The 15,316-nt window shown below is 32.6% G+C and overlaps 2 protein-coding genes across 6 annotated transcripts in view; both read right to left on the reverse strand.

Moving 5' to 3' along the window:
• The window catches only part of LOC129905748 (syntenin-1-like), a 213,607-nt gene that overhangs the window by 40,459 nt on the left and 157,832 nt on the right, over positions 1 to 15,316 (reverse strand). The gene's annotated exons all lie outside the window — the stretch shown is intronic.
• LOC129917252 (E3 ubiquitin-protein ligase TRIM37-like) overlaps positions 1 to 15,316 on the reverse strand; it is a 39,685-nt gene that overhangs the window by 21,547 nt on the left and 2,822 nt on the right. For all 5 annotated transcript variants that reach the window (XM_055998581.1, XM_055999362.1, XM_056000055.1 and 2 more), the window contains exons 3-7: positions 5,417 to 5,810; positions 4,182 to 5,354; positions 3,999 to 4,124; positions 1,022 to 1,456; positions 817 to 963 (exon numbers count right to left, since the gene is read on the reverse strand). In XM_055998581.1, coding sequence (XP_055854556.1) covers positions 817 to 963; positions 1,022 to 1,456; positions 3,999 to 4,124; positions 4,182 to 5,354; positions 5,417 to 5,810 — 2,275 coding nt within the window. The remainder of the gene's footprint in view (positions 1 to 816; positions 964 to 1,021; positions 1,457 to 3,998; positions 4,125 to 4,181; positions 5,355 to 5,416; positions 5,811 to 15,316) is intronic.

Genomic DNA, 15,316 nt, shown 5'->3' on the forward strand with positions numbered 1-15,316 from the left:
GAACGAAAAAAAGCCAATATTTTATGAACTGGTTGCGATAGAACATTTTTCTATCTGTTTTTAGAACAGTCATAAGTCTAGCTATCAGCCATTCTCTATTGCACACCCTGTATATATTCAGACATATTCTAAACAAAAATTCCCAAGGAAATGGTTTCGGGAGAAGGGCCCCCATTTTGAAAAATGGCGAAAATTTCCATTTTTTTTTGCTTTCCCCATATTCTTAACCATTGAAGAACGAAATTCAAGCTAAAAAAATAATGAAATTTCAGGAACTTTTCAGTTAGGAGTTTTTTTTCAGAATAGGCCTGATTAGGACGATTACAACTCAACTTCAACTTTTTGAATCGTTATACCTAAGAAACGGTGGGTCTTAGGAAAAAAAGTGTCATGACCTTTTTTATATATAATAATCTGGTCTACAATTCTTGCATTGAAAATTTTTTGATAAGACTTACCGTTTTGCTTAAAATCGTGAAAAACCCATTTTTTTGACCTTTGACCCCCCGTAAATTTTTTTCCACACCTCGGATCGATGAGGACTTTTTAGATTTAATTTATGATGGTGTTTCCAACAATCCTACCAATTTTCAGCTTGCTGGGAATTAATGTAACCTCGGATGTCTAAATTGACCGGACTATTAATTGAGCAATGAGAAAGTCTTCTCATTTTTATTTTCTTGATTTTACATAAATGATTCTAAGAAGTCAAGCATTTCTGCTAGAAAATATAATTAAAAAAAATTAAAATTAAAAAATGAGAACACTTTCGTCAATAATGTCGGGAGCATTTTTTGATAGGGAACTGCAAATTACCTTCCGAGTAGCTCAATGGAATCGATGTGTTCAAAATAATACTATCGTCTAGGTAGTCACCATTGCTGCAATGGAATTTTGGCGGCTCAAAGAGTGTTTCCAAAACATTAACAGAGCACATTGGCAGTCGGCAGTTGTTTCTTGAAGCTGTAATTTATTCAAAAATTAGTTTACTACACAAAACACAAATTTATATTCAACTCACTATTTGTATCTGAAGGACGATTATTTTCTGTAGGACTTGTACTATCGAGCAGAGAAAGTGTGACACGACGGTGATTCGAGAGTCCACCACTGCTATTTGGTCTTCTCGATGAACTGGCACCACTGGATGAAGATTTATCATTGCTTAGAGAAATACCTTGAGCCATTGAAAGCTCAGCGTATTCAACATCATTTTCGCCAGATGAAAAATCATTATCCTCGCCTAATGGATTGTCGTCTTGAGTTGAGAAGGAAGTGGCACTGATTTTAAAACAATTCGAAGATGGAACAGCTAAGGGGGAACTAGCCGGTTCATCACCATCCGAATCAGAGGCATCTGAAAGGATATTACTTCCAAGAAATGTTTTTTCTAATGTGGTTGAAGTGAGATCTGGTGATGAATTGGAAAGAATGTGGAATGAAGATTTCTCTGGGGCTGAAATGAGGAGAAAAATTAATGATTACAAACACAATTTTGGCTCATGTACTTTTTCATTGATGACATCAATGGTCGAATTCATTAATGCAGTGATGCTTTGCAGGTAAGTTAGTGTTTTCATGTGATGCGTTAATGAATTCAACCAATATGGCGAAAGTGTTATATGTTATGAAATACTGAAAAATACGTTAATATACATTTTACTATGCTTATTTATTATGGTTTAGATTTTAATAGAATGACTTCTGAAATCTAAAAAGACTATATTTTCCCTTAAAAGGTTACTAACTGTAATAGATATTTCAAAAACGGAAGCTGATCGAATATTTCTGACTTTGGATTCGAGTTCAGCACTCCAAAACCCTTTAAAAAAGTATAATTTGGTTTTGGCAACAAAAAACCTTGTAAACTAGTGTAATTAAAGTGTACTCCAAAGCAGGGTTTGCAAAATATCGTTCTGGAATTTTAAAAATGTCGAAACTTGTCACATTTTCGATCTTCTCACGACCCGAAAAAAAAACAAAATTCTCACACAGATGCTTTTCTCGGTATATGAAAATATCAGTTGTCTCTCAGAATAAATTGAATTATTTTTTCTCTTTTTATCATTCGTGAGAGAATCTAAAAATATAATTCTTTTCGAATTTCATTCTCTCACAAAAAGAAATTGAAAAGATCTGAAATGATCTTTACAATTTCTTTTCTGATGTTTTGTGGAGCGTTGATAGCAAGTTCAACTTGTTCTTGTCATATGGCATTTGCTTTGTTTGAACGCCTTCAGGACAACAATATAACCCTTAATTTCAAGTTCTTACTATTAAACATGGAGGAGGATCGTTTATGGTGTTTAAATACTCATGGTGTTTAAAATACTCATGAAACAAATTAATACATAGTAGGGTTGTGTTAAAGGTTCGTTTTCTCGAGAAATGTGTCAACTGTTACAAATGAAATGAATGAATCGGATGCATACAGAAATGAGCGAGGACATTTTGGATAGCCATATGCTTCCACATTTTCAGTCTAATATGCCCGAAAACCGTTAATGTCCACATGATAAAGACCCCAAACACACCACCCGATTGATAAAAAGCTTTTTGGAAATTGTCAATGTCGTTGTTTTGGAGTGGAACTCAGTCCAATAGAAAATTTAAAGGGTATTACAGATCGAGAGATTAGAAAGCAAAAGCATTCAAATAATTGGACAGAGCGTATGGGAATGGGAACAAATACCATCAAATTTATAAGAGTTTTTAATAGACTCAAAGCCAAAAATATTAAGATTAAGATTATTACAAAAGGCTTAATATTGAATAACTTAATTTTAAAGATACGTCGATAACTAGTCGATAACTGCTAACTTCCCTTTGGAATGAATTAATTTTTAGAACAAGAATGGACATAAAAATCCTAAGACATCATGATAAATACCAGAATCTCTCTGAGATTTTATGTTTATACATGCAATGATTGGAAATTGGATAGTCTAGCTTCGTATTAAAAAGTATATGATGATGAATACGAGTAACTTAATCAACAACATTGTCCAGATATCTAAAACTTGGCATTCCCGCAGAAACACGCTAATAACTTAATTTACAATTACGAGTACACACCGATATCCGTATTCAACAACCTGAGTACCCTCAATATGTGACTCCATTATACTTCCGAACTATTCGAGCGATTCAATTGTCGTTTGTTACAGAATTAGAAAAATACTTTGGTGCAGAATCCAATAATTATATAATAAATGGGTCTCCGAAAAATTCTGAAAAGTAATTCTCTGGAATCTGAGGATTACAAATACAAAAATGAGATCAACGCTGAAAAGTAGTGTGGCTTTCCAGTATGAGACTGAATTTTCAATCTGAGGTTACTTCAGATTTAAACAGTTATCACGTCTCTGTTGGATGCTTTTTGGCTTTCGCGAAAGTATTCGATGGTGTTCCTTATTCATAAATTCCGAACACCTGGACTTCTTTCAACATTAAAAAAAATCATATTTAGGTTTGTTTCTTCGAAAACTGCAAATCCAGCAGTTAAATTCATCAAAGCCCAAGTCGCTTAAAGATCAAAGTTTAGACAATCAAGCATTGTTAGTCTAAAATTTGGTTCAATCGAGAATTCTCAAAATAGATTAAGACGATTCCCGATTTTATAGAACACACTCGATTGTAACAGGACCTGTTTAAGTTCTCCTGTTATCGAGAACGCAGTCCTCACATTACTTACTCCTTCGTGTAAATAAAGCCGTTTCTGAAAGAACCAGGGAGACCGTTAACACAACCTGAACCAGATTGGTACTTCTGTATAAGACAAATGCATAAACATTGTCAAAATCGGTCAAGGGTGGTACATCATCGGTGAATAATGGAGAAAAAGGTTGTTCGGGCTTTAGACCAACATACAAATTTTTTAATCCTCAAAAAGTGGATAAGTAGCTCATGCATTAACAAAAATTACAAAAATATGTATTCATAAGGTGAAACTGCATGTAAATTTAAATGATTTATGAAAAATACTGAATTCAACTTACAGCTCAAGGGTGTTGCACTATTTGTTGGCTTCATATCACCGCCAGTGGCACCTTCTCGAAATGAAGAATTATAACTAGAGGAACCATTTACCAATGCTTGCAGCATTCCAGAAAATGAAGCGTCAACTAAAAAAAAAGGTTTTGGTCATGAAATGAGATTAAAAAAAAAAAACTAAAACTAACCACTTTTCTGGATATCACTGCGACTTGTTTTCTTATTACCTTCTTCAGTTTCATTAGGTCGACTAATGCTTTGTTCAGAATGCAAGCCTCTCAATGATTTATAACCACCACCGCCACACAAATTTGGTGTTGTTGCTTGACTATTCGTCGTTGTCTCTTCGGATGCATTATTATTCTGACTTGCCTCTTGTTGCTTATCAGCAGCCTCTTCGTCTAAATTGACAACTTGATCACATCCACTTGTTTCTTCGTTGCTAACGTTCTTCTCTCGTAAAGTTTTATTTTCTGCCAAAAGTTCCTTTTGTCTCTTCAATAATTGACTTATATACCATTGCTGATCACGACAACGTTGGAAATAAGTCGATGGACGAACCTGGAATCTCAACTCCAAAGTATCTTTGGCCAAATTCAAATAACCCTCAGAAGCCAGCAAATCCAAACGAAAGAAACGATTATATCCCCAACATTCACCAACTTCAAAATCAGACACAAACTCTCGTTGAATGATCTTACTCGAACTCTGATGTATCATCTGAACACGATACTCATATTTGCTAGTTTCTGGGAATCCAGCTGCCAGCTCAAGAAATACCGACAAATACTCTGCACGAACAGCTCCATTGCCATTGGGATAAACTTTCAAACGCCACTGCAGTCCATTGCTCTCCAAAGGTTCCGAATGGACAGGAGCACCTTTCAATTGTAGCTGAGAAAAGCGCTTCATTAGGAAGTTGCCAGTATCGTATTGAGGAACAATTTCGCTGTGAAAATCAGCAGGCACTGGAGCTGTTATATAACTGGCCATTGGTTTAATTCGCACCTGATGAATCATTTTTAACAGTTCTGGTGATTTCATTATGAGTTGTGATTTGGAACATATTGTCATTTGTTGTTCGATTTCTTGTAAAAGATGCTCGAGCTGTTCAGTCTCTTGGCTAAGTGAGTTTTTTTGGCGCATCAGGGTGACAAGTTTTACTTTGAGTTGTGAGTCTAGCCGACCGACCATAAGTTCGACGGCATTTCGTATTTCACGAACTTTTTCATCTTTTGCTTTGCGTACAGTTTCGACATTGTGTTCGACACTTTGGACGAGCAGTATTAGCTCTGCGAGGCGTGCACGAAGTTGAGATACTTCTTCTTTAACCTGGGTTATGTGAGTCTCATAAACTAGTTCTGTAATTAGTTTTGAATTGAAGATTATGATAAGACTCAGAAAACTCCCTCAAAAAACTTACCCAATTGCTTAAAAGTGTGCCCCGAGTGAGTACCACCCCACAATGCACACTGATGACAGATGCAACACTTGCATGTCCAACAATAAACACTCAATTTTTCTTGATGACTTGGACATAAGTCTTGTTCTTTTCCCTGAATCAGGCCATTTGTAGTTCGAATATTCGAACAAATTTGCTGAAGATTCTCAATTTGTTGAGCAACATCTTCCAGCCATCGGCAATTGACCAAATCTTTTACATGCAAAGAAGCTCTGCAATGCGGACATTGACGACGTTGTTCAGTCAACCAACGCGATATACACAAATAGCAACATAGTTTTGAGCAATGCGGACACAAATGTGCATCTTGCAACTTTTCCATGCAGATGAAGCAGCGAAAGACATCGTTGAGTGACTAAAAAAAGAAAGAAAGAAGGAAAAACATTATTTTGAGAATACCACTTGACTGCGTGAACAACCACGACGACGACGACGAAGATGAAGCACCTTTAAGGCAAAAGTCAAGGTAAATTGTCCGATGTGTGACTTCGAGTTGTTGTGTGTTTGATGACAAGAAGGTGTCAATGGTCTATTTTGGTTTGGCACTAACTGAGACATGTGACCTACACCTAAAAATAAAGCCTATACAGAAGCAGAATCTAAATGAATGAAAACAATTTAGCCGGCCGGCATTGACTGTGAGATTTTTTGCGTACGTCGTTGTTTATTGGCAAGAGATACGACGAGTATTTTGGCTTTTTAAATTTTTTTGTATGAAATTCTACGAGAGGAATGAATTGCACTTGTTGCTCGATCGTGCGGCACGTTGTGGTATGCGTTTTTAATTTCACGCAAATGAGATAAGAGTTATTTCAGGTATTTTGTCTATATTCAATACGAACACACGTTAGTTGGCAAATAAGTATCTTATCACTTTTATTGATTCACATTCTATTTGTTTAACATTTTTTAGTGTGATGAATGCATTTGAATGAGAGCGGATTTGTGTATTTCGTTTGACAAGCGCTATAGAATTTGAGGTCATCGTTATTTCTTTATCACGCATAAGTTGTTTGCCTTCAAGACATTTCATTAATTTACATTATAGAGGATGGGTATTCTAATTATTATGTTTGTCGAATTTCAAATATTTGATCAGGTAGCTGATCCCATTATTTGGGATTGATCTTTAAGAACGGTCATGTTGTCAATTTTTATTTGAAAAAATAAAGTGAATTATTTTGTGATTAAATTGATCAAGCCAATAACGCTTGAATGGGAAAATTCTGGTTCAATTATTTTTAGTGGAGATGAAAACGAATCTAAAGTTTTTTTTTAAGTTGTATACTTTTCTGAGGGTTTTCGGTGTGCTGAACTCGAATCCGAAGTCATACAATCATAAATCGTATTTGAAATATTACCGTTATAAAATGGAGAAAAAAACTCATTTTGGCTGTTTTCGAGGTTATGTTTTTACGTGGGGTTATTCATTATAAACAAATTTGTAACGGTGCTTAACGGTGTTTAAATCTTTCCGATATCTCTTGTATTCGAGATATCTTAAGTTTGTATTGCCCGTAATATTTTAAGTTTCAGTTAAGAAGCCAAAGACAAACTAAACTTAATCTAAAATGTAGGTCACGGATCATAAAATGTTTTCCATTAGAACCAAAATATACTTTTCTGTAGGTTTTACGGTTGGTAAACTCTCTCCAACAATCAGAAAAGTATATTTTGGTTTTTGTGGCAAAAAAAAGTTTAATTAATTTTTTCAGTTTTTAGCTTACAATTTCTTAAATGTGCATCTTCTGACAAAGAATACCATGCACCAAATAAAAAGTCAGCAATTTTTCCCAATAGGTAAAATTATAATGCGGCTTGGGAAAAATGTGTACATCAAAAATGTATATAATCCGATATATTAGGCGTGTTTAAAGCTATCCGCAGTAGGATTCACAAATATCAACATTGAAGAAAAATGTATATGCATGCGCCAAGAGAAAGGGAAACGTAAACTTATACACTTCGTCAAAATTCTATCCGCAGCTTGGTTTAGCTTCTATTCCTTTCCGCAGCTGCTTGTTGTTTTTGTAATGCATGTAAATTAACTGCGGATACGGATAGCACTGCCAAAAAAACACAGCTATTCATGAAAACGGTATCCATTACAAAAGACCACGCAGATATTTGCGTTCGATTTGTTGCAATTTAGTAAAGGGGATAACGTTAATAAACATAAGCAATTTTATATGATGCAAAAATTAAACTTAAAAAAAAAAACTTTGGTGTTTTAACACCTAATATATGGGAAAATTAGTCACCTTTTTAATGGAATTTTTCAATTACATTACGGAATTATCATTCTCTGTTTTCAAAACTTATTGGATAAGATATCGACATTTAATTTGAATCAACTATCAGTTGATAGTTACAAATCGCATTAAGAGTGGTAGTTTAACAGAGTTCTAATGAGCTAAACCCTAAACTTAATATGAATCCTAAGGGGTTAGAACTTGGTAAAGAAATGAAATTCAGTTCCAAACCTAATCGGACTGCGAAGATTGTTGCTTTGAAAACAGTTTTTTTAAATTTATATTTATATGGCTACTACTTGTTGTCACTATAAAAATTTAATAGAATCCACCTTGTTAACCTCATTTATTCTTCCTTATCTTTTTAAAAAAGAAAAGAAAAACAAAAAACACTAACTCATACCGGTTTTCAATTCCAAATGCATTGTCAATAAAGTGCAATCAACGTATTGCAAATCGCAATACAAGTCATAATTTGCCACACCATACATAGATTTCTATTCTTCTTTATCGTCCCGAGTGTGGTGCTTAAGAATAATTAACATTTTATCAAGGCTACACTTTGCGCCGCCTGTTTATCCTTAAAAAGCAAATCTAGACGTGATATTTACTCTTCTACTCCAACAACACTTTGTGTACTCATAGATGACTTTGAGACTTTGAATTGCCTCGTCCATAATAATTCCAAGACAATAATGTGTGTCTGTAAAACGAATGCCGCCAACTACGACTATTACCAATAGCAGAACAAGTAGCTTCGCATTATTTGTGTTTTATTTTTTAACGCCATCATTTGTGTGACCATATCTAGACGACATCTAGACAAGATAACTTACTGTTCAATTATTAATGCAATCTTGCGCGCGCACCTATAAACATTGGACAAGCTCAAGAATCTCTACAATCGTCTACACATAAAGCAAGAGAATAAATTTATTTATTTATTAAGCACGTTCAAGGTCTTCCGTGTGTGACTAAATGCCGGTGTACATTGTATGTGTTGTTTATATTTTGTTGTTTTTTGTTTTTGTTTAAAATTCACCGGCTATAATGATGATGTGTGCTCCTGTATGTCTCATGGGCTCTTGAACTTTTATAAACAAGATCCAATGAAAGTCTCACACAGGTGCAATAGTAGAGGGAGTGTTGGTGCCTTTATGTCTCTAAAAAAAGAGATAATTTTATTTTTATCTGAAACAACGTAGGCATATGAAGTTTTTCTTATTCATTGTCTGACTAATGATTGATTGAAACTTTAAACAGCCCTATAGTTCAATCATTTTTGCAAAATTACTATTTTTAGTTTCTTGTAGCATATATATTTTGATTGATTTATACCTTTCCAGATAAATTTTAAATGATCTGGATTGAAATATTAAAATGATGAGACCTTAAAAAAACCAAGAAGTTATTAGGTTGTTACATTTTAAAATTAATAGCCTAAAACATATTATAATTGGTCGCGTACAATTTTTTGTTTGAACTAATCTATTGCTAACAACAAATTGCTAACAATAATAATTAAATTAGATTCGTTATTAAATACTTGGTCAAAAAGGATATGACGCCAATTCTAATTAAAAAAACACTTCTATGAGAAATTGTTGAAATCTGCACTTTCGTATTTTACGGTCAAAAAGTGGGCAGCCTTATTTAAACATGACACACAGAGCGTCGAAGATGATCCCAGAAGCGGAAGGCCAACAACATCCACCTCTTCAGAAAACGTCCATAAAATGTTTTTAGACAACCGAAGGTTAAAATTGGGAGAAATAAGCAACACCATGGGCATTTCTTCTAAATGGGTTTAACACACTTTGGTCGAAGATTTGGAGTTGAAAAAAATGTCCGCAAGGTGGGTGCCACGTTTGCTTATCAAAGAACAGAAATTCAATCGAGTTGAAATCTCTAGAGAGAATCGATTTGGAGTACTAAACAACCCCCTTATTCACCTGGGGTCGAATCTTTTTCTACTGATTAAATAGAAGCGGCGATAGTCAAAATGTTAACGTATGATCGTAATAGTATGCCGTGATTCGACCCCTGATTTGGTACCATCAGACTACCATCTCTTTCCAAATTAAAAAAAAAAAATGGCTGGACCAAAGAGGAGGTGATTGCTGAGTCGGAGCGGTTTTTTTTTTAACTGATTTTGATTACAAGATTTTTCTAACAAGTTACTAATGAATTACATAACTAAACCAAATGCCAATTAAGAGATTCCACCGGGATTCTGGTTAAGTGTGCCCTCAAACGTGCTTAGTAAGCTGTTTCTTATTTTGCTGTGTTTTTTTGTTGTTGTTTGTTCTAAGTTTTTATTCAGCCAATAATGGTCTCAGGGTGGCTATCTATCTGAGAGTAAAATCACTTCGATTTGTCTTAAGCTTCTTGAGATTTGATTTTTTTTTTACAATTTTGCCAACTCTCAAGCAGTTTGACGATAAACTGGAAACATTTTTACTCTTTAATGGACAGGCACCTTTTAGTTACTAGTAATGCAGTCGAGTCTGATACTATTGCACAGCAAAATTAAAGTCATTCAATTTGTAAAGTTTCAAAACAATTTGTCATAGAAATTTTGCCTAGTTTTACATACTAATTTTATACTAAACTCAACTTTAATTAAGAATCTCAAAATGACTTTCGACCCTCACATAAATTACAACAAAAAAAAGGACAATAAACTTTATTTATTCATTCACTTTGCGCCCTTTTACAAGTGTGTAATACATAAATGCATAGGTATAAACCCAACTGCATAATATGTCATCGCAATTAAAAAACTAAAACTAGGTCACACGTCTTGAGTGATTTCATAAGAGTTTTATCTACATAAATGACAAGGAAAAAAAATGCATTTTGCATGAATGAATATCATCAACTCTATACTCAAAAAACAGAAGAAAAAAAAAAATTCCACTGACCCAGTATTAAATTGTATAACAATTTTGGAATAGAAAAACAAAAATATTTGCCCAAGTTCTCTTCGTCACTCCAAAAGTCAATATTATTTTACTCCTACGAAATAAGTGAATACAAAAAAAAAAAAAAAAAAAAAAAACAAAAAACAAAGAACAGATAGGGTAGAGTTGCTAGTAGCCGGCCACTTAAGGATTTTGTTCTCATAAAAAAGCACAGAAACGTCAAATATCAACATCTTCGAATAATTCTTGAACTTAAATGTACTTTATTTATTTGTTTTTTAGTGAAATTAAAAAATAAATAATAATTATTTCAAAAAATAATTTATTTAAGTGTTTGTAAAAATAGTTCCGATTTTCCTAAATCCGGCTTCTGTATTTCTTTAGAAGTGGATAAGATGATTTAGTATATTGTGGTCTTCTGCGGTGTACCTACATAGATTCATTAATTTTTTTTTTTAATTTGTGTCCATTCAAAATCTTTAGTGCATTGTTGCAATAAAATAAAAACAGTCTATAAGACGTTTGTACTAAAATAACATGAAAACTCATATTAGTTCTAGGAGCGCTAATATGTATTCATTTAGAACTTTAACTTTGTAGTTCTCTTCGCTCCTTTGGCACGATAATTGCTTTGCTTGAACCTCAATTTTGGTGTCCATCAGAGCTATTCTTTTTTGTGTCGTTTGAGAACAAACGACTAAAGTATTAAGGTTTTATGTGATAAATATGTATGAATTTTAAGCGACAATAGATTGGATATACCTACAAAATCTGCAATAGAAATCCCAATAGATACAAGTGCATAAAAGCGATATTTAATCAGCAGTAGACCCATTCAACATTTTACAAAATTTACGCAAAAGTAATTCAACAATCCTTTGAAGACATTTCATCCAATTTTTATATCTACGATGGACCATTTTGTGTTTTGTTTCAATGACTGCTTACCTCTTTTGAAGCACTATTTTTTCAAATAATTTAATTTAATTTGAAAAGTTTTTAAGACCTGTAGTCCAATATGCGTTTCGCTCAGGTTGGGCTCATCAGTTAGATTCTGTTGTACCCTTTCTAAGACGCAAAATTTTGGTCAATGATTACCGACACTTATTAAAATTACAGCATAAACATAATGTGAATTTTTATATTTCTAGGGGAATTTGATTAAATGATGAATTTTATTCACAAATTTTATTCAACAAAACATAAACAAAAATGAGGAGGTGATTTCCAAAACCAGCTATCTGACCTGAAGGTAGTTTTGAGTAAAATGCAAAAAACCTTTACTTCGTAATACAGAAGATATAGAGCAAAGTAATCTTCTACAAATTTATTCTTTACGAAATTTTAATAAAATAAAAGTTTTCAAAATAAATATATCTTATGTCTGAAAAATCCTTATTAAAAAGTAGGTATATCTGCTTTTGGAAGTATAATTGAATTATGTCTTCTTCTTTTCCTGTAGCCGACGAAAAAGAACAAAATAAATGAATTAAAATGCGTTTCTGGATCGCACGTACTTGCTCTTGTAGTTTGGAGTGCCTAATTTTGTTATTTGAATAGCTCTATATTTCATTTTTTAAATTATAAGAAATAACAGTCTGCAAATTTTGAAAAAAAATTGGTACGAAATAAGCTAAAAAATAAGTCAATTTTCGCAAAAAACCACAACGCCATTTCCATTATCCAAGTTTTTGAGAAAAACTAAAAACACAGATTCTTAATATTATTTACTAAAACCCTTAAGTAGGTACACAAAATTTAATTAAAATCGTTAGACCGTTTACAGATGGATGCACGGAACTAAGTAATGACGAAAACTAAAAAAATAGCTGGTTTTGGAAATCAGCTCCTCAAGTTATGAATTTTCATTATTTTAGTTTTCTGTTTTGTTTTCATATAAAACAATTACAGAAATGATATTTAATGCTAATAGTCTATTGAATAGACCCTTTTGGATGGAACAAATTCGTTCAAGAGTTTTTATTGGCGATTATGATTCTTTGGCATACAAGAATACTCCAGCCAAAAGTGCTACTAAATCCGTTGGTGCATTTCTGAGAAAACGGCAACACTGGTCGGTTTTCAGTTTTTTTTATTTAACTCGAAAACCAAGCCTGACTTTGAAATGGTTCAAAGACACTTTTCATAGCAAATTAAGTTTTCTGTCAAGTTAAGATGGTTAAAAAATTTAAAAAATTATTTTTGACTAAAATTCTAACCTAAAATCAAAGAAAAAAAAGTTAAAAAATTGACAATTTTATTTTTTTTACTAAATCAAGGGGCATTTTGTGTATGTAGCCGAGACGTCCAAACTTTGTACTAATGAAATAAAGTAGAGGTAAAATCCTTTGATAATATGCAATTTTTAATTTTTTTTGTCAAGAAACAACTTAAATGTACCTATTCAAAAATTAGCACTTTTTCTAAATTTTTGACTTTTTTAGTTAAAAGCAAGTTTTTAAAACTCGATAAAATCGTATTAATTGGTAACTTTTAGACTTTTAAAGTAAACATACTTCGAGGGATTGATTTAATATAAACTAAATATGACAAACAACAAAATTTATTTGCATCCTTATGGCCTTTTGTGCAATTTTGTGTATGTGCATTTTTATAAATTCGGGTCGAATGGATGGACGGAGAGCCATTAGCTTTGGTCTATTGCATAGAAGAACATTAAATACCAACTCTTTTACTGTTTTCAATGGTCTGAAAAACAATTCTTGTAAAATCCGCGACCAACGAAAAGTTTCTCTTGAAAAACGAAAAAAACACTCTAATGAGTTTGAAACAAAATAGCTCAGGCAAATTAGTAAATCAAATTGCACTTTTCGCGGGACAAATTTTTTTCATGGAACGTGTTTAGGTGAATGTCCTTATCGAAAAAGTGAATTTTTTGGGATGATAAGATATCGGGAACAGCCACCATCTTGGAAAAGAGGTCAGTGCCGTTTTTATTTTATAACTCCATTTTTACTCATTTAAACCAAAAATGTCCGAGAATAAACTTATTATCAATTAAATTATCTAAAAAATGATATACAAATGAATTCCGTGAGTTAGTTAAATTCAATTTTATAGTCGGTCAAAGTCCGGGTTCTTCTCGCAAGGTTAAGTCAATATGACATTTTTTCAAATATCTGAAGAACTTTTGATTTGTTTGGGATTTTCTTAAAGAATGAATTATAGCACTTTTAATTATCTAATTGGTTAATTGGTTTTCGAGTTAAATAAAAAAACTGAAAACCGACCAGTGTTGCCGTTTTCTCAGAAATGCACCAATGGATTTAGTAGCACTTTTGGCTGGAGTATTCTTGTATGCCAAGGAATCATAATCGCCAATAAAAAGTCTTGAACGAATTTGTTCTTATTTTGCTCAGGAGCTCGGGTCTATTAAATAGACTATAATGAAGAGTGAATAAATTCACATCATTTGCCCTAAAAATTCCTCTTATAAGGTAGAAATTGGCATTCTATCTAAAAGGACTTTTAAATTTAATGCTCAATTAGTTAATGATGTCAAGCTTCAAATAAATGCTTAAAAGAGACTGTATAAATTAATTTTGTTTTAAAATTCCTTTTTTTAATGACGATTTTAAAATTAATGGAGAGTCAATAAATTGGGCTTAACCCTATACTGCATGAATTAATATTAGCGGACGAAAAAATTAAAAAATGCTTTACATGGGTTCTTTGGGTTGTTTCAAAACGGTTTACATTAAAAAAATTTGTTTAAATTAATTTGTTTAAAAAATTTGTTTATAAGACAAATTTGGCTTCGTATGCATTAATGGGTAAAAAATTTAACTAATTTTATTTATTCAGATAATGTAAAAAATACAATTAAAAATATCAAAAGATAAATATTTATCATTTAAAAATAAAACAAAGTAAAATAAATACATTGCATTACAAAAGGTTAAGAATTAATTCAAATTTGGCTCATTTTAAGACATGGAACCGAGAAAAGCAATTTGTTTTTGTCCGTTATATATATTTTTTCTCGTTCACTTTCTTTCCACTGTCGAAGTAAGTCTTGCTCCAACATTTTCACCCACTCCCAGATTTTACAATAACTAAAAAGTAATAAAATGATTGAAAAATATTATAGGTGAGCTCCCCTTTCCCTAAAATTTTTGTGGTTACGCCCCTGGAAATGGGGTTAACATAAAAAAAATGTCTCTAAAAGCGAAGGGGCTCCATTTCTGAAGTAAAACATAGCTTCCAAGCAAAAAAAAAAAAATGTAAAGGAACAAAATTTTCCAACAAAAAAATTTAACAAATTGTGTAGATTTAAAACCCCTTAATGCATACGAAGCCAAATATGGCTTCCGTACTTTTTTCCCTCCCAAGACCAGGACAATAATTTTTTTTCAATAAAAATTGGTTCATAGCTAGGGTTGCCAACCGTACTCTAAAAAAGAGTATTGTACTCTATAATCTATAACTCTGATAGAGTACGTCAAAATACTCTTTTTTACTTAAGGCTAAGTTTACCACCACATAAACATCTTAACGTTTACAAATTGGTGGATAACTTTCATATTTCTAAAGATAATTGAATGAAAAAGAAAACGAGGCTTAAATATTCGCACTTATAATTTCTAAATTTGAAAAATTGTAATTTGGAGAGTACAAAACACTATAAGTTTTGGTCGTTGTTTTAGGCCGTGTGTGGATTGCGT

The sequence above is a fragment of the Episyrphus balteatus genome, chromosome 1 (assembly GCF_945859705.1).
Source record: "Episyrphus balteatus chromosome 1, idEpiBalt1.1, whole genome shotgun sequence".
NCBI classification, from domain to species: domain Eukaryota; kingdom Metazoa; phylum Arthropoda; class Insecta; order Diptera; family Syrphidae; genus Episyrphus; species Episyrphus balteatus.